At 39.1% G+C, this 20683-nt stretch overlaps 1 protein-coding gene across 16 annotated transcripts in view; it reads right to left on the reverse strand.

The window, feature by feature from the left end:
- EPB41 (erythrocyte membrane protein band 4.1) overlaps nucleotides 1-20683 on the reverse strand; it is a 184314-nt gene that overhangs the window by 10701 nt on the left and 152930 nt on the right. For 9 of the 16 annotated variants that reach the window (XM_087446422.1, XM_087446415.1, XM_087446420.1 and 6 more), the window contains 2 exons: nucleotides 7443-7892; nucleotides 6105-6233 (listed from right to left, as the gene is read on the reverse strand). The exons of 1 other annotated variant lie outside the window; for it this stretch is intronic. In XM_087446422.1, coding sequence (XP_087302548.1) covers nucleotides 6105-6233; nucleotides 7443-7892 — 579 coding nt within the window. The remainder of the gene's footprint in view (nucleotides 1-6104; nucleotides 6234-7442; nucleotides 7893-20683) is intronic. 6 more of the 16 variants (XM_004425849.3, XM_014784045.2, XM_087446425.1 and 3 more) reach the window with 1 other exon arrangement.

The following is a 20683-nucleotide window of genomic DNA, read 5'->3' on the forward strand; positions in this document are numbered from 1 at the left end:
ACTTGGACAGTAAGAACTTCTTGTCTGAAGACTGGGGTTTGGGTCCTGGCTCAGACAGTAACTAGCTGTGGGACCTCGGGCAAGTCATTCTGACTTCTCTGAGCTTTCGTTTTCTTTTTTTTCTTTTTTTTTTTTAAAGATCTTATTTATTGTATTTTTTCTCCCCAAAGCCACAGTAGTTAGTTGTATGTCATAGCTGCACATCCTTCTAGTTGCTGTATGTGGGACGCGGCCTCAGCATGGCCGGAGAAGTGGTGCATCAGTGCGCGCCCGGGATCCGAACCCGGGCCGACAGCAGCAGAGCACACACACTTAACCACTAAGCCACGGGGCCGGCCCTCGTTTTCTTACTTATTACAGGCAATACTGTAACATGTGCTCTGCCTCCACCATAACATTGTTGTGAAGATCAAAAGAGATTATAGAAATAGAAGTACTTTATAAATTGTTATAAGAATATAAATTTGCATGCCAGGAGGACTAAACCCTTCTGAAGAGCTCATCCTCTACCAAACCTGTGACTCTGTCTTTTTCCACCTCCCACCCACCGCTTTACTCGCCCCTTTCTGTCTCTGAAGGTGGAAGATGGAAGAGGCACTGTTATGATTTCCAGCTTACGCTCTTCCCACATGGGGCCTCTTTTCTTTGACCCTCTTACCAATGTTTCCTCAAAATGGTACTGTGGCTTTGACAACTGCTTATAAAGTTAAACATCCATTTACCCTGTGGACCCAGCAATTCCACTCTTCAGTGTTTACCCAAGTTAAGTGAAAACATATGACCACACAAAGACTTGCACTTGAATGTTTATAGCAGCTTTACTCATATTTGCCCCAAACTGGAATCAACGCAAACATTCATCAACAAATGAAAGAATAAACAAATTGTGGTATACTCAAACAATGGAATACCATTCAACAATAAAAAACAGTGAGGGGCCAGCCCCGTGGCTTAGTGGTTGAGTGCGCGCCCTCCGCTGCTGGTGGCCCGCGTTCGGATCCTCAGGCGTGCACCAACACACCGCTTCTCCGGCCATGCTGAGGCCACATCCCACATACAGCAACTAGAAGGATGTGCAGCTATGACATCCAACTATCTACTGGGGCTTTGGGGGGAAAAAATAAATAAATAAAATCTTTAAAAAAAAAAAACAAAAAAACAGTGAACTGTGGGTTCATATAACATGGATGAATCTGAAAAACACGTTCAGACACAGAAGTATACTACTGTATACTTCCATTTATATGAAGTCCAAGAACAGGCGAAACTAAGCTATGGTGATAGAAATGAGAGCTATGGCTGCCTAGAGGGGTAGAGATTGACTGGAAAAGGCTATGAAGAAAGTTCAGGAGTAATGGAAATGTTCTGTATCCCAAATGTGTCTTGGTTACACAGGTACATACATTTGTCAAAACCAATCAAGTCGAACACTTAAAATCTGTGCATTTCGCTGTATATAAATTGTACCTCAAGCAAACACACAAGCACATATATACAAACAGTAAAACCCTATTCTGGCTCCCTATTTCCTCTCACCAAGTTCCTAAAGTGTGGGAATTGTGGAAGAATAAAAAAAAGGTTTCTGGGCTTACTTGTCTGGCAAGATGATAAAAACAGATGCAGAAATAGTTATACTATATAAATAAATAACAACAGCAGATAATTATCTGGTGTTTATTATGTGCCACGTACTTTTTTCTACATATTACTTACACCATGTTGCACTGTGCTTTTCCATTTACCAATTTATCATGTAGATTATTCCCACCAGAAGCATTTTTTTTTGCATTTAGTTTTTTCTTAATTATCTTATTGAGGTCATATTGGCATATAACATGGTGTAAATTTCAGGTGTACATTATATTTCAGTTTCTGTATAGACTACATTGTGTTCACCACTAATAGTCTAGTTTTTATCCATCACCATACATATGTGCCTCTTTAACCCTTTCACCCTCCCCCTCCCCCAGAAGCTTTTCTTTTCTTTTAACATTTTATTTTATTTTATTTTACTTTATTTTGCTGAGGAAGATTTGCCCTGAGCTAACATCCATGCCAATCTTCCTCTATTTTTAGTATGTGGGCTGCCAGCACAGCATGGCTGCTAACAGAGCAGTGCAGGTCTGTGCCTGGGAACTAAACCTGGGCCACCGAAGCAGAATGCACTGACCTTAACCACTAGGCAACTGGAGCTGGCCCACCAGAAGCTTTTCTTAATAGCAGCACAGAATTACCTTAATTGGATGTATGATAATTTATTTAACTTGTTTCCTATTGATGACCATTTAGGTTGTTTCCATAGTAGTGACAACTTAATTTGAAATGCACATTCTGAAATGCACATTTTATGTACATTATTTCACTTATTCCTCGCAACAACCGTATTAGGTAGAACTACTGTTAGCTCCATTTTACAAACAAGGAAACTGAGGCACAGAGTGATTCAGTAACTTAACTGCACACTAGTAAGTGCTGGAGCAGGTTCAAACCCAGGAAATCTGATTCCCAAGTCAACACTTTTCCCCACCATACTCCACTGTCTAGCATCAATAATAAGAAACAATTTGTATCTTGGCTGACTGTCTTAAGCCTGGTTAAAATGAAATAAAGATTGATTTATAACAATAGCTACCATTTTCGAATAGCTACTATGTGCCAGGAAAATATTATCTTTATCTCAATAACCTTATAAAGGTATATTTTTCAGAAGAGAAAGCTAAGGCTCAAAGAGGTTAAGTGACTTGCCACAGACGACAAAACTAGCAAGTGTTGGGATTAAGGTCCAAGTTTCTCTAACTCCAAAGCCCACACACTTTATCTAGCACATCACACTGCCTCTATATTGCTCTTACATGTTAGGAGATTTAAAAATGACTGCTTCCTTTTACCTTTTTTTGTAGGGGCTGCACTCAGACCACATGGGCTTCCGTAGTCAGAGTGGCCCTAACAACTTTTATGCATATGCTACAAAATTCAAAAACTTCAAAATAGAGTACAGTCTCCCTTCCAATCCTGACCACAGACCTGCAGTCCCAGTCTTCCTCATCAGAAGCCACCACTGGTTTTGGTTTTGAGTACCCATTCAGAGATAGTATATTCATATACAAGCTTGTACACACACAGCTGTACATACATCCCTTTCCCTCCCAAAAACAGTAGCATACTATTTATACCATATTGCACTGTGCTTTTTCATTTACCAGTTTATCACATAGATTATTCCCACCAGAATCTTTCTTTAATAGCTGCATAGAATTAACTTAATTGGATGTACCACAATTTATTTAACTTGTTCCCTATGGATAGACAGGTTGTTTCCATGGTAGCGACAACTTAAAGATGTCCCCCCCATACACAAGTAATTCTTTCCTACCTCCTCTGGCTAATAGTGTACACAATCTTAATTTCCTATTCCTTCTTTATTCTGTCTCATTCACTATCAAGTCCTATTCATTCATTTCTGTCTCTCTTTTTTTTTTTTTTTTTTTTTTTTTGTGAGGAAGATCAGCCCTGAGCTAAGATCCGTGCTAATCCTCCTCTTTTTGCTGAGGAATACTGGCTCTAAGCTAACATCCACTGCCAATCCTCCTCCTTTTTTTTCCCCAAAGCCCCAGTAGATAGTTGTATGTCATAGTTGCACACCCTTCTAGTTGCTGCATGTGGGATGCGGCCTCAACATGGCCGGAGAAGCGGTGCGTCAGTGCGCGCCCGGGATCCAAACCCCGGGCGGCCAGTAGCGGAGCGCGTGCACTTAACCGCTAAGCCACGGGGCCGGCCCCATTTCTGTCTCTCTTGACACAGCTCGCTCTTCTCATTTCCTCAGGCTACACTTCAGTTTTTTTTTTTTTTTTTTTTTGTGAGGAAGACCAGCCCTGAGCTAACATGCAATGCCAATCCTCTTCTGTTTTGCTGAGGAAGACTGGCCCTGGGCTAACATCCGTGCCCATCTTCCTCTACTTTATATGGGACGCCGCCACAGCATGGCTTGACAAGCGGTGCGTCGGTGCGCACCCGGGATCTGAACCGGCGAACCCCGGGCCACTGCAGCAGAGTGTGCACACTTAACCGCTTGTGCCACCGGGCCGGCCTCAACACTTCAGTTCTTTACAAGCATCTCCCAAGACCTACTCTAGCCATATTCCTGCCTCCAGGCAACCCCCTACTTTTATGTATTCGGCACACATCTTCCGAAATCATTGCTTTAATTATGTCATATCACCACTGCTAAAAAAACTTTAAGAAACCTCTCATTATTTACCAAACTCAAATTCCATACTCCAGACCATAAGAGAAAGAAGGAGGAAGCATATGAACATTAACTGAATGAATATCTGTGAACACGCCAAGTGCTTTACAGACATCATTTCACTTAATCCTCCCTCAAATCTTGCAATGGTAGGTAGTATTATCCCCATTTTACAGCTGAGGAACCAGAGGCTTAGAGGGATTAGCGGTGTGTTTAAAGTTATCCAGCTAGGGCCGGCCCTGTGGCTTGGTGGTTAAGTGCGCGCGCTGCGATGCTGGAGGCCCGGGTTCTGATCCCGGGCGTGCATCGAGGCACCACTTCTCCGTCCATCCTGAGGCCGAGTCCCACATACAGCAACTAGAAGGATGTGCAGCTATGACATACAACTATCCACTGGGGCTTTGGGGGGAAAAAAATAAAATAAATAAAATCTTCAAAATTCTCTTTAAAAAAAAAAAAAAATAAATAAAGTTATCCAGCTAGTACATGGTTGAGCTGGGATATAAATTTTGTCTAATTGCAAAGCACATGCTTTTAATTGGCAAGCTACACTGTTTCCTACAGGGAGATATCATCATCCAGTTCATGGCGATGTGAGGAGTAAATGAAAGAATTGAGGTGAAATCACCCAGCCAGAGCATCACGTGGCTGTCTCCTTCCCATCTTGTAGGTTTCAGCCAAAGTCACTTCCTCAGAGCAGATTTTCCTGACTATTCTAGCCCCAAAGTAGCAACCTTTCATGCAATCCCATATTGTCTAACTCTTTATCCTATTTTAGTTTCTTTCTTTCTCTCTTTCTTTTTTTTGTCTTTGCTGAGGAAGATTCACTCTGAGCTAACATCCGCTGCCAATCTTCCTCTTTTTGTATGTGAACCGCTACCAGAGTATGGCCACTAACAGATGAGTGGTGTAGGTCTGTACCTGGGAACCAAATCTGGGCCGCCGAAGCAGTGTGTGCTGAACCTAACCACTAGACCATCGGGCTGGCCCCTATTTTAGTTTCTTCATGGCACTTATCATTGTGTGAAATGTATACATTTGTTTATGTGTTTAACAGCCCGTCTGTTCTGACTAAAATGTAAGTTCCAGAGGGTAGGGCCTGTCTCTGACGTGTACACTGCTTAGGCCAGATATATAAATGCTCAACAAATATTTGTTGCAGGAATGAATTAATAGCTCAGTTTACAAAGGGAAAGATTTTTCTTACTTTTGGCTTCTGTGAACAAAAAAATAAAAAAAAACAGCAATTCAACATAAGCAACTCTAGCTCACTCAAATTACCAACAATGAAGGAGAAATTTTACTAAAAGTAGGAGGTAAACAAAAATTTTAAATACTTGAATTCTTATCTGATTTTAAATTTAATTTAATTGTAATAAATTGATTATAATTATTATATCTGTAATTAGTTATGCTTTCAGGCACGGTGCTCACGTTGATTCCATATAGTACTGTACCTTATATAATCTTCAAAACAAAATCATGAGGTAGATATGAACATCACGTGGGGTGGAGGTGGGGCATCAAGGCTCAGAGATGTTCAATTAGTTGTTTACATTAGTAAATGGAGGAGCCAGGCCCTGAACTCAGGTTTGTTTGGCCCAAAGCCCATGATCTTAACCATTATACTAGACTGGCCTACCTAACTGAATTGGGTGGATATAAGCAATCAGATCCAAGACAATTTTGCTTTTAATAAAGTGTTTTGGGACACCCTTAGATCAGTAATCTCTTCTAAAAAGAACTGCCCCAGAAAAGCCTAGCATTATTGGTAGCAAATGATTAGAAACCCTGTGAAGAAAGGTTATTTATTGTGTTTACTCAGTCTTTGGTTCTGAAACATCAAACCGTGTCCTACCTGGGCAGCCTCATAAGTGATGGTCTTGGTCTCAGTGTGGACAATGGGGACGTCTTTGGTTGGGATTTCACTTTTCACAGCATTGGCAGTATCTGAGATGGTGACAGTCTGAGTCTTCACCAGGGGAGGCTGTGAAGCAGTAATGAAATACAGTTACCGGAGTCTTCTGAAGGCTGTGGAGATCTAAGCTTCTGACATTGATCTGATCAAAGTGATAGCTGTAATCAAGCAAAGGCCTAGCTCAATCCCTGCCCAAGACTTGGACACTGTTCCAAAGTAGCCCTGACAAGGTGTCAGATCAGGAGGGAATATTAAAGAACAGCATTACTGTAATCACTTTCATATGCTTAATGGAAAGCTGTAAGATCAGACAGTTAGGACTGGTGATATAAACCACTTCAGACTGACCTTCAGAATTTGCACATAAAACTATTTGCCAAATAGCAGTCATTTTTGTTTGTCTTTGTGACTGTACCATTACAATTAAGAAAATAAGCCACATTTCCTCTACTAAGTACAAATGGTACACGAAACAGCAGTGGCATTGGAATGCATTACCCTGGAATTCATTAACTTCTTTCAAATCAATGTCAGACATTCACTTTGGAGTTATTGAGAAGAAACAGCATTTGGAAAACTGGAAAGAAAATAATCAGTTCTACCACCACCTGGTGATTAATTTCAGAATTTCAGAAGAATGAACATTAGTAGAATATCAAAAGCTTCTTGTCCATCAGCTCACCTTCCCCAAGACTATAAATCACCCTAAAACTACCATTTGATTGTGATAAAGTTAAGTGGCCATCCACCTCATCATAGGAGATTAGTGCCTATGATCAGGGAAGCCCCTGTGAGTGGGGTCAGTGGGAGTGGTGGGCTGTACTATGTGGCTGCAAGACATAAATAATTATTTGGGGCCTGAAATCTCATAAAAAAATCAGTTACCCCTTTTAATTAAGAGTATTTGAATTTTTTGCGCATGGTCTCAGAACACTGAAAACTCCTCATCATCGAAGTCTCAGAAATTCACCTCTTTACAGTGCCCACACTTGAGCAAGGAAAAGAGGAACACACTTACACCAGCTTCCTAAGGACAAACAGCTAGAGTTTATCCCCAAGAGTTTTGTTAAGTCATCAGGGGAGAAAGCATTGCTAGCCATGGAGTTAATTCCTCTGAATAAATTTCTTTGTAGTAGTCAAGAGCTTCAATTTTATTCTGTGATTTTGAACAAAGCAGAGGCTACTACCCTCACCACCACCACCACCTCCTCCACAGAACAGATTCTGGCCCTCTCCCAAAGTGAGTCAGTAGACCTGTATCACTGAGTCAGTTACTACCTGGAAACTTCGAATGAGGGTGGGGAACTGGTTACCCACACGAGAGGCAAGAAATGATCCATTTTGCTTCCCAAGTGGCTCTCCTGGTGTAACATGTTCTTCACTACTCTCTGCCTTTTTTTCACCAAGTTGCAGCTGAGAGGAAGCCGGTGACACTGAGAACTTTAAGGCACTGGCCTGTTCCTCCACTCCCATACATTCCCCACTCGGGACTGTTGGCATTTCCTTAATATCAAGATAGCCAGCTGCCCCCTGCTCCGTCTCTTCTGTCTCTTTGCTGCTTATGGAGAGGGAGCCAAAGTCAAAGCTTTGTGGAGACTCCGACGGGGTGGTCATTTGGCTCTTACTAGAAATTACTGAATGCTTGGGGCCCTCCCATTTTGAGTCAGGGTTGGTAGATGGCCCCTTTGTCACAGCAGCCACCTCCTCTGTGCGAATGCCATTTATATTCTACAAATGAATGAACACATACAAAAGCAAGAAGATTAGGAATAAGTGGGAAATATAGGGAACTCTGAGAATCAACAATGACTTTTAAGAGGCCTCAAAAATATTAATACTAATATAAACCAAGAATCTTAGCTCCTGACCTGGTCAAACGGAAGAACTGCTGTTCACTAAACACGTTAGCAGCTTAAGCAGTTCCAAGCTCATTTTGGTCATATTTTTAGAACATTGTTATTCCGAGAAATAATTTTGATGTGCCTCACACAGTACCAAGCACTTCATATTACTATGGTCTTCCCCATGTAACACACAGTCTTCACACTTAAAGGAGTTATTTTGCCATTCCTAATACCTAACTCATTACTATGCACAGGGCACAATGCAATTTGAGTCAAACAAAACATATTCTTGAGGAGCCTGATCAGGCTGAAAAATGTTTCATTTCTCCAAGCCACATGTATCATCATACTAGCCCCTACTGGAGGTAAAATCTAGACTTTGGTTGGCAGGGATATAGAAGCTGAGTACGTCCAGCACAGACTTAATCCAATCATTGTCATGGAATTAAATGTAATATCAAAAATAGTGAAATTTCTTTGTAAACAGAATAAAAGTGATCCAGCAGCTGAGATGTATTTCTTCACAGATGAATGACACAACATCTCCAACCCTTAGAAATAAATCCTGGAAACACAGAGAGTTCCCTCCTGGCCTAACTGCCTCACACCACAGGAAAAATAGATCTAAAATAAGTACTTCCAAGAGAATGTGGATGAGAAGATAACATCACAGTAGATGGACCTATTCCTAAAATTTAAAGAGAGGTGCTGTAGGTGGAAGAAGAGAAGGAATTCACACTAGTAGGAAAAGAGGAAGAGCCATTTGAAAGACGCACAACCTAACAGAAGCCAAATGTCACGAAAAGTAACATCTGCATGTGCTCAACAGGAAGCTGTAAATAAGCCACCGAGGCCTGAAATTTTGGTAAGATCAATTTACCATATTACACACTACATAGAACTTAATAACAGAAAGGGATTCTTTTGAAAAGGTGTTCCTAGAGTAAACGACATATGCTTGGACCAGCTTACACATTTTAGTACTCAAATCATGTTATATGTATTATATTTAAAAAAAAAATCACTGCTGCTCCTTAACTTGTAAACCAACCTACAGTGTGATCAATATAAACCAGTGCTCTACTAAGGCAAGAAAAGATGCACAGCACTCAAAAACTTCAGGCCAACTTTACTTCTAAGCCATCTTGAAACAGTCAACTCAAGAGCATCTCAAAGTGGTATACACTGAATCAGATTAGGCAGGTCTTTCATTGACTGATTATGAAAATTACTAAGGACATGAAAAATGGAATTGAGAGATGACAACAGAAACCGTCTCTCTCTGCAATGTATCAGAGATACATAAAATACTTTTGCTAAAAGTATATGAATTTCCTCATATTTAAAATGAGAATAACACCTGGTTTGACTCATAGGGTTCTGAAGATCAAATACAATAATCTATATGACAGCACTTTGTACATTCTAAAGTACCATATGCATTCACTTAATTCAACCAACATTATCTGACCACCTATAATGCTCTAGGGCCTGGGGACACTAGAATGAATTTGTAGTTACACTATTAACACTCTGTACTACGTTGTAAGGCACTTATCTGTAAGGCACAAACTGTTATAGAGCTGTCCAAAAATAGATCAGTTGGTAATAAACAACTAGGCTTTCTCAAATTGCTATTTGCTAGCTCTAGCACTGTGAACAGCATATCCAAACCCATTCACACGGAGAGAAACTTCATGGCTTCGCAAAATAATTTTTTCACAGCTGAGAAGGCTGATTAATAACAAGGAAAATACCTAAGATAATCAAGTAAGAGCCAATTTTACACCAGTCTGCTCAAGTGATAGGTGGTGGTCTGTCATCAAGAAGCCATTTGTGAATTAAACATTGCTTAAGCTAGCACCATCTGGCCCAAAGTTGCCTACCACTGAGTAAAATTAGATAGATCAATTGTTTTTTTCAAAGCATATACAGAGGAGACCAAAGGTAGAAGCTGTAGCCACAGTAATATCAATTCAACAAATATTTACTGATCACCTAATATGTGTTAGTCATTGGAAATATAAGGAAAACTGATAACAGTGGGGCTGGACTACCATTTACAGCACTCTCACATATCAACCTCTCCAGTTGGCTCTGTTGTCCAGATCTCTTGGACAACACAGCCAACTACTTACTGGCCATCCTCCCAGGCATATGGAATGCAATCGGCCCCAAACTAAACTCATCTCAGCTGCTGCCTGCACCAGCCCACCTGAACTTCCTCCATCACTTCTATTATATTGGTAAACGGCACCATCATCCATCCAGCCTTCCACGCAAGCAGCCTGAGAATCATCTTCAATGCCTTCCTTACACTCATCCACCACCCCCCATAGATTTATATCGTTAGGTCATCTGTATTCCACTTCAATATCTCCCTTATGTATCTGCTTGTCTCTGTTACCACATTAACTATCTTCATTCAGGCTCTTATAATACCTCACCTAGCTTACTACAAACGTCCTAAACAGTTTTTCTTCTTTCCTCTCTTCCTTCTTCTTTCTCATCCCAAACCTTCCTTGAATGCATCCTCTATTCTGCTTCTAAAGTGTCTATTTCTAAAATGAAACATTGCAATTCCACTTTGCAGCTTAAAACCCTTCAGTGGTTCTCCGTCGCCTTCTGCTTAAAGTTCAGATCCCTTAGTAAGACACAGAAAATACTTTAAAATTTGACTCCTACCCCCTCTCCAGCTTCACTCTGCTCCACCTCCACATACACCCTTCTCTCCATTAATTCAAAACTATTTGCAGTTCCTAGAACAGAGCATGCTTTCTTTTGCCTCCATGCCTTTGTAAATATTGTCAACATTGTTCCTTCTGTCTGGAAGTCCACGCTCAGCTCAAGTGTCAGTTCTTCTGGAAGTTTTCCCTGGCTGTCTAAAGTATGTTTAGAAACCATTCCTCTTTTGTTCCCATTGTACCCTGTCATTATTGGTTTAGTCATCTGTCTTTTCCATTAGACTATGAGCTCCTTGGGAGATAAGGATTTACTATGTTATTTAGCTCCGTATCTCTCTTGTACAGTTTTTGGCATGTAATAGATGTTTAGTAAAAACTTGCTGAAAGTATACTAAATAAATCCAAATGACTTGAGAACTTCTGCTTTGCCTTGTGCTATTCAAAAACTGAAAAGTCATGTTTGGAAAGAACATAAGTGGCCCACTTGACCAGACCCATTGTCTAGTCCAGAATTTTATTTCCTACATCAGTAAAATAAGAGAAGAACTAACATCATTGCATGTTCACCATGGGCCAGGTATTGTGCTAGTCAAGTTAACATGTTTTCTCATTTAATTTTTCACAACCTTACCATGAGGCGGTCACTATCTCTATTTTATAGATGAAGAAACAAAGAGGTTAAGCAACTTGCAGCTAGTAAGTGATGGAGCTAGAGTTTAAATTCAAGTTGGTCTCTGATTCTAAAGCCCATTTCTTCCCACGGCAACAGAAATTATTTCAAGTAAGATCAAAGGACATGCCCTATTATGTTCAAAAGAATAGACACCAAACCTGACTATACTTTTGAGAAGTACAAAGACTGTCCAAAGTCCTCTTAGCAGAGTCTGATTTTAGTGTCTGACACTATACTTTTAAATATAAGGAGAAGGCTGGGAAGCCAGAAGAAAAGATTGAGGCAAAAAGAAGATATAAAATCCCCATGACATAAAACACCAAAAATTTGGCATATCACACCAGTGAGGAATTTTAACAGACAGTGATGTGACTTTAGCTATGACCATCAGCAAGGGCCACTGGATTATGTAAGACTCTGCACAGCTGCATATACCAAATTGGGCTGGAAACTTTAAAGTGGTCTTCCCAGGGATATGAATAAATATATGACTGCATCTGAACCATCCACAGTGACAGACAAAATTAAGACTTAAAGTGATTCAAAGGTGTTAATTCAGATGTTGCTTGTCTGGACTGATGGAAGATTTATAAGAAGAAAGATGCTACAATAGAAAGACCAGCTGCCTGTATATAAAGTACTGCAAGGCTATCAAGTTGGTTTCCAGAATATGAGAAGAGAGAATGTTAGACAAATACTTAATTGAGTAGGAACGCTAGTTGATTGAAAATTCTCCTAAGTATAATAATTCAGTATTTTCTTTGGGGGGAAAAATAAGGGATTTTTTTCTAAAGGTTTTCTCTTGAAAACTATTTATTCAAAGGGATTATGTCTCAAGATCATCAAACCCTGTGCATGTATATGCCTTTGTGAGTTATAAATTTCCTCTCTCTTGACTTAGAGATTCTAGATACCATTAAGAGCAAGAGATGAGTGTTTGATAGGCATTTTGCTGCCACTCCACTAAATGTAACCCAGAGTCGTTTTCTTTTCAGGTTATTTTTGAAGCAGGGATTTATATATTTGAAGAGACTATCAAAAGAACCACAGTTATGCTTACAAGACTATCTTATCCTATAAGCATCACAATGAAAATAAATCTTGAAAATCTTTCTAAAATTTTGCTACATAAACAAGAGCTGTGTTTTCTGGAGGGCCTATGTAGTAATTTTTCCCACACACATTTGATCACTTGTTCCTTGCTTAGTGAAGACCAATTTTACCTTTGGGTGGCAATAGAAAAACAATCCTTTCTCTGTTAAAAGAAAGAAAGAACCTGTTATTGTCTCATTTTATCTCTCTATATTAAAATCCTGGGCAGGCAGATAAGGACCAAGTGAAGAACAGCAGCATCACTGCCAACCTTGCCATGTGATTTCAAGGAAGTACTTTCATCTCAGGACCATGATTAGATGCTGGAACGAGAGTAGAAGGCAAAAATGCTAACTTCAAAGACTAAACCGTCCTCTGGATAAGGTGCTATGTTTCATTTCTTATCCATTTAAACATTATATTTTCCTATGTTTTATATACAAGCCAGCCCTGGTGGTCTAGTGGTTAGGATTCGGTGCTCTCACCACTGCTGCCCAGGTTCGTTCTCTGGTCAGAGAACCACACCACCCGTCTGTTGGCTGTCAGACTATGGCAGCTGCATGTTGCTGTGATGCCGAAAGCAGTGCCACCGGTATTTCAAATATCAGCAGGGTCACCTATGGTGGACAAGTTTCAGCGGAGCTTCCAGACTAAGACAGACTAAGAAGGACCTGGCCATCCATTTCCAAAAAAATTGGCCATGAAAACCCTATGAATAGCAGTGGAGGATTGTCTGATATAGCGCCAGAAAGTGAGAGGATGGTGCAAAAAGACCAGGCAGGTTTCCGCTGTGCTGTCCACAGGGTTGCCAGGAGTCAGAATCGACTCAATGGCACTAACAACGAAATAATTATACACATGAAATAGACCTTAAGGCATACTAAAATATCAGCAGTGGTAGGACTGCAAATAATGTAATTTCTTTCTTTGTGTTTTCCTGTATTTCCTAACCTTTCTAAAATGAATATGCATTACCTTTGTAGTCAGAAAATGTTATTAAATTATTTTCTTAAGCAAGCTTTTGTATCTGGTTTCTTAATGAAATGATCTGTAAAACCTGAAGAGTCTGGTAAACAATTTATGGAGGAAGTGCTGATAAATCCTTAATATCCTCCAAGCCTTTAAAAACAGTTAAAAATAAACCTTAATAGTTTCCTAAAAGGAAAAGTAGTTAATGGAAAGAATGATAAGAAATGTCAGTAACTGGTAAGTAGTATAAAAATTCTCTTTTATAAGGAGAATATAATATAAAACCCTAGTAATTTAGCGAGTGGATTTTGAAAGTCAAAGTCGATGACGGACTTATCATATCTGGATAGAAAAGAAATAGCTCAAATTTAAAGTGTAGCTTCATTATATTTTGTTTAATGTTTTCTGATTCAGAGACAGCAGGGATATTCTCAGGAATATGAATAAAAATATGGTTGTACCCGTGATTTAATTGGTTAGTAAATTTTCTTATTAGATTTGAAACAGTGAAGATGCTCAAAGAAAATGATCACTCTTGCCAAAGTCATGATAGCAACTAGGAATATAAAATGTTAAAGATCAAAGTATCCCAAAACTCAATCTGAACAATAACTCTAGATTAGTGATATAGACTATAGATCAACACTACCATACTTCACATCAGAATTACATATATATAAATACATATCTCTCTACATATATTTTTTGGCTGAGTGCCCTGCACCTCAGGCTGAGATCTGGTTTTATTAAAATCAAGTATAAGACATCAGAATTGACCAAATTCAATAAACAGTTGTTTAACTGCCATCTGAGAAGGGAAACCTCTTTTAGGTGATTTTGGAATAAATGAAAGAAAGAAGTGATCCAATCTCCAGGGTACTTAGATTTAGTTGAATGAAGATATTGACAATGATAGGTACATATGGCAGTTAAATATGTTTATGTAATAAATTCAGGGCCATGTGGTGGTTGTGGCAATGGTGGAACTTTGGGGAGAAGGTAAACTTTTATCAGAGCTGGTCTCTAAGCTTAATTACAGTGTCTGTTATTTTTGTGCATTCTCAGGTATTATAATGTTACACTAAGCACTGAAATAAGCCAGTCAGCAATGTTATTGAGTCCATTACAAGCAAAATTAGACAGCTAACGGAACAACTTGGAAAGAAAGAAGAAAATAGAGTTCTGTAAGTTATAAAGCTAACTTCTAATGAGAACCTTGGAATCAGTATGTTTTAAGTTTTCACAAAAAGGCTTTTCCCTCATATTCTACTCAATGTTTTCAAAGATCTATCTTTAGAATACCTGTGAAAATTTTACCTTCATATATATGCATGTTTAGACATTATAGACAAATTAATAAATATGAGTTTTCTTACTTGCTGAAATTATACAAGATGAATTTTAAGAGCGGGCCATTAACATGCTAAGGTGATATTTTATTTTTAAAATTGACTAAATTGAGAAGTAGAAAAACAAATGATAACTGCAAAAGAATTTTTATGGTCCACTCAGGCCAAAATACAAATTCTTTCACTAAATTGCATAAATATCCTGGCCTAACTCACTTTACCAACACCATCTTAAATAGTCTCAAAATCCCTATTCTAAATCAGCAAGAATTTCTTATTTACATAAATATACTCAGGGGCTCAAGCACAGAATACCAAAAATACTTTTTTTGATGAAGAAAGAATAATTATTAGAGTTATAAAATGTCATTTGGTTTGATGAGGAGATGTTTTTGGTTTGTTTTCTTTCCAGAACCAATCTAATTTTCTTCTGACCTTGTGCTTCAGGTTTGATTTAATTAATGGGAATTTAAACTATTGATCTATCTAAATATCGCCAATAAATATGTAAAGGAAGCTACTATTTTCTGCTAAAAAGTCTAATTCTTTTTATTGAATGATTTTAATACCAGGAATCAGATTATCCTGAGGACCAAACAAAAGCCCTGAGACCTTCTGTCTCAACAACAGGCAAGGCCTCATTTCTCATTCTCATCTTCTGGTTCCTAATGACTGAGAGACATCCTATTTCAGGTTCTGGGACATTCTGCATGACTCAAGCTGGGGATTTAAGACAAGATAAAAGGAGCCCAGTATTAATAAATCAATTCATTAGTGGCTTCAGGATCTTAGAGAACCTTTTTTTTTTTATTGATGTTTTAATAGTTTTTAACATTGTGAAATTTTGGGTTGTACATTTTTGTTTGTCCATCACCATATATATGATTCCCTTCACCCCTTGTGCCCACCCCCCCACCCCCATTGCCCCTGGTAACCACAATACAGTTTTTAGAGAACCATTTTTAAAACCTAGTTTTATAAATCATTAGGGTCTCACAAATTCTAACCTCTTTAATTCACTCTCTGTAACTTTCACCACATTTTCATTTGGGGACTAAGTGACTTAGACAGCTGTGGCATAATAGAATGTGACTAGTCTGAAACATCAAAGACCTGGGTTCTAGCTTCAGTTCTCTCCCTTAAAAACTGCTAGTTCTTGGGGCCGGCCCGGTTGTGCAAGTGGTTAAGTGCGCACGCTCCGCTGCGGCGGCCCGGGGTTCGCCGGTTCAGATCCCAGGCGCAAATCGACGCACTGCTTGTCGGGCCATGCTGCAGCGGCATCCCATATAAAGTAGAGGAAGATGGGCATGGATGTTAGCCCAGGGCCAGTCTTCCTCAGCAAAAAGAGGAGGATTAGCAGATGTTAGCTCAGGGCTGATCTTCCTCACAAAAAAACCCCCCAAAAAACCATTGCTAGTTCTTGGGCAGGTCTCTGAACCTCTCTGAGACTCAGTTTTATCATATAAAGCAAGAACACCACTACCTACCTGATATGGCTTTTGTGAGGGTTAACTGTGTAAAGTGTTCCAAATGAAGTGCTAGGCAAATACTAGATATTATTTGTCTTTGTACTATATTTCTTAAACGATTACTTTTCGTAAAGAAACATGAACCAGAGCAATAAAGACCTCTAGTCCCTACATGGAAGTAAGTGTTTCTTGAGCACCTGAAGTGGGCCAACCGTATGGATTTAACTAAGGCTGGTCTTCCTTTCAGCTTAGCAAGTTCTCAGCCAGGTTCTCATATTTTAGAGAACATCATCAGGGAGAACTTTGAAGAAAGAAATTGTGATAGAAGATAAGAATTAAAATAGGTACACTGTGAGGATATTTAATAAATATTCCTGAGCCAAGATCCTCACTGGATAGGCCATTTTCAATAGTTTTCAGATATATACTGTCTGTTCAGAAAGAAAATAGAGGGCTGGCCCTGTGGCTTAGCGGTTAAGTGCGTGCACTCTGATGCAGGCAGCCCGGGTTCGGATCCCGGGCGCGCACAGACGCACTGCTTCTCCGGCCATGCTGAGGCCGCGTCCCACATACAGCAACTAGAAGAATGTGCAACTATGACTTACAACTATCGCCTGGGGCTTTAGGGGAAAAATAAAAAAAAAAAAAGAAAATAGGGAGAACACTTCTGATTAGTCACATAACTTAGAACCATTTTAAAGCTTAATTGATTTATCACTGTTTCTAAGCCCAAAGCATATCTTTCTATGTTACTATCCATAGATTTTGTTTCCTGAAATTACTAAATTTTCCGTAAAAAGAGAGTCTGAGATTTAGCATACTATGTCTGTAATCAGTTTACACAGTGGAACCCTAAAGCCACCACGTCTACTAAATTACCATTGGTTTTCACATTCTCTTCATTCTACTTTACCATTCTATCAAGTAGACTGAGAGTTAGGACGGCCTTGTAAATACTGCTTAATGATATGATCAACTCTGTAATGTCACCATCACCTTTGCAATGACTTTGTGGCCTACTGAAATGCAAACACCTCAGGGAAAGTTAATACATTAAACTTTTATCAGAGTTTCTGTATGTCAGAAAAAGTGGATTTGGGGCTTCATTACACTTTTTTGTAAGATTTATATAATTTTTTGTGTGTGTGTGAGGAAGATTAGCCCTGAGCTAACATCTGTGCCCATCTTCCTCTATTTTGTATATGAGACGCCATCTCAGCATGGCTTGACGAGCCGTGGGTAGGTCCGCACCCGGGATCCAAACCTGCGAACTCCAGGCCACTGAAGCAAAGCACGTGAACTTAACCACTATGCCACTGGGCAGGCCCCTGATTTATATAATGTGTGTGTGTGTGTGTGTGTGAGGAGATCAGCCCTGTGCTAACATCTGTCAATCCTCCTCTTTTTTTTGCTGAGGAAGACTGGCCCTGGGCTAACATCCGTGCCCATCTTCCTCTACTTTATATGGGATGCTGCCACAGCACGGCTTGCCAAGCAGTGCATCGGTGCATCCCCTGGATCCGAACCAGTGAACCCCAGGCCGCCGCAGCAGAGCGTGCGCACTTAACCGCTTGTGCCACCAGGCCGATTTATATAATTTTTAAAAATAAGTTTTGATAAGAAAAAGGGAGTGAGCAGGTGGTAGCAGTGGGATTGAGGGAGAGGGATATGCACAGACACACATACATCCACACACATACAGCACATTACCCTTGCTTTGCAAACCCAGTAAGAAATGCTTTGCACTGCAAATGCCCACAGAACCAGCAGGAATCGAGGTTATCTTGCTAGGCACAGAAGGAAGATACCCAGCAGAAGAGTCCAGCTCCTGGTTCTTAACTAAAGTAAACAATAAATATCATAGTCACTTAAATTATCAACAATGTATTTAAATAATACCCCTAAATGGTCTGCAACATGCAAACTAAAAAATGTAGAATCCAATCCTGATAAGATCAGTTAATTGCGAGTGCTTTGTTTCTACATTCTTCTCTTTAACAAAACATGGCAAGTTTATGTCTCGGCAAAGAATGGGAAAAAGTTCTAAAAAACAAAACATATGTCTTCATACATTAATATATTATCAGTATTTGTAATCTTATTCCTATTTTGAAAAATTAATAGTATCAGTGTTTCCCTTGGTTGTATAATAATGTAGGAACATTAAACTGGTGATTTTTTTTTAATTTGTTAAGTTAAAACAAATGCTTTTAAATAGGCACTTGCAATAAAAGATAAATCAGATGTGGTAATGGTTTCTTTCGTAAAAGCCATGTGTAAACAGCACATAAAGATGACAAGTCAAGCAGCAGTAGCCCATTCTTCAGCCAAAAAAGGAAACAAATGAAGAAAGAAGAGCAAAAATAACCAAAAAGGAAAACATCCCCTGGACCCTCTGCCCCCAAAAGCCTCATAAATAATAGTTTTGGTACACTTTTGGTGGAAAACTCAGGCCAACCGGCAGTTTAAAAAAGGACATTAGAATCACAAACACTCAAGATGGGGATAAACTAACAACAGAGAAACCATGTGGCTAGCAAAAGATGATCTAAAAATTCTATCTTTCCTATCTAGTGTGTCATTCTTTATCATGCAATACATTTCTTTTCATTCTAAATTTTCTCTCTTGGCTATAGCCCCCGCCCCATTTTTTTTTTAAATTAAGTTTGTATTGCTATTGGCCCCCAACTAGAAATACATCCTTGTAGTACTCACTAGCTTCTCCACGAAACTTGAGTCATTTTCATGGTCCATTGTTATTCTCTGGCATATAAAGATTACTTCAGGACAAAGGAGCTTTAGGAAGAGGTTGGCTTTATTAAATTACAGTTAGTAAAATTGCTTATTATAGGAAAATCACTCCATAATGCATCCTTTCACAAATGCCAGCAAATGAAATTTGCCAAAGCAATTATCCTTCAAACATAGTTTTTATAATTTCCTAAATAGTGCTGTTATTAGATTATCCCCAGAATAGGTGAATGTAAAAGCAAACAGCTTAAAAATCTGTGCCTGATGCAAAATTTTAACTATTAGGTAATAGAAAATTTTGCCTTAACACTGCACTCACCAGCAAGGACTCCACAGATCAAATGAGTGTTCTCAAACCTGAATAGAGCTATAGAAGTCAAAGTAATTGAGCAAAGATTAAAGTTAACTAAACATGTCTAGGAGACCAGAAGCCTTTGGTTGGTTAATTTTATTTCATTACACTAAGAAGAGTTGAGGTAGAGGGATGGAGACGAAGGAGGTGTAAGCAGTACAAAAACTCTGATCATTTAGTATGGAACACAATTAAATATATTCAGCAGGATTTCCCTGAAGTCCCAATTCTAAAAATGATTAAAGCCATAATAAGCATTTAAGAAAAACATTATGCCCTGATTTGATATCTAGAAAACAGCATCTTGAGTCCACAGAACTAAATACAACAGAAAACTATTATTAGATATTAAGTAACTGTGTCTTCTCTTCCGGAAAAATTCTATAATAATGAAAATGGCTTTCCATGTTAACATTTTCAACAAATTCCTAAAAGAACATGGCTTTGGAGAAACACTACAAAATTTTTATATTACTCAGACGTGGCCACAAGGTACATACTTTGAGCTAGTAAATAGACCACTTCAAAATGTGGAGTGTTGGTTTTATGTAATCACCTGGATAATATAATAACTGTGAGAGTGAGATCAGAGATAAGGTTTACCTAAGGTGAATTAAGAGATAAAATGGTACGCCTTCTGTTAATTCCACATTACAGGAGCAAGCTCTCCTCATACCCACACATCCACACCCACTCCACTCTTCACTCTTCAATGTGATCAGAGTGGCAACACTGGATGGTTAATAACTACTAACTTGTAGAGTGCTTTTTAAAAAAACAAAACGAAAACCAAAGACAAATTCAGCATAGTAAAAACACTTCTAACAGATGTGACAATTACATGTGTTGTAGTGACTAAGTTGGTTAGAAAAAAGTTATTTTTATTTATTTTTTATTTTTTTTAAAGATTTTATTTATTTATTTTTTCCCCCAAAGCCCCAGTAGATAGCTGTGTGTCATAGCTGCACATCCTTCTAGTTGCTGTATGTGGGACGCGGCCTCAGCATGGCCGGAGAAGCAGCGCGTCGGTGCGAGCCCGGGATCCGAACCCGGGTCGCCAGCAGTGGAGCGCGCTCACTCAACCACCAAGCCACGGGGCCGGCCCGAAAAAAGTTATTTTTAAAACTTGGTAATAAAGAAGTCAAATGAGTTCCAAGCTGATTTAAAACATTAACATTCTGAGAACTGAACACATGCCAATAGGTTATCTCTGTTTTAGGACTGAGCAAAAGACGATTAATGCACCCCAGAGAAGAGTGAAAATACAGAAAAACAAGAGAACTTTTCTAGAAAGACTGGCTGATAGTATCTCTTGCTGATCCACTGAAGCAGAGGT

The sequence above is a fragment of the Ceratotherium simum genome, chromosome 22 (genome assembly GCF_057802395.1).
Source record: "Ceratotherium simum simum isolate JZ-2026a chromosome 22, ASM5780239v1, whole genome shotgun sequence".
NCBI classification, from domain to species: Eukaryota; Metazoa; Chordata; class Mammalia; order Perissodactyla; family Rhinocerotidae; genus Ceratotherium; species Ceratotherium simum.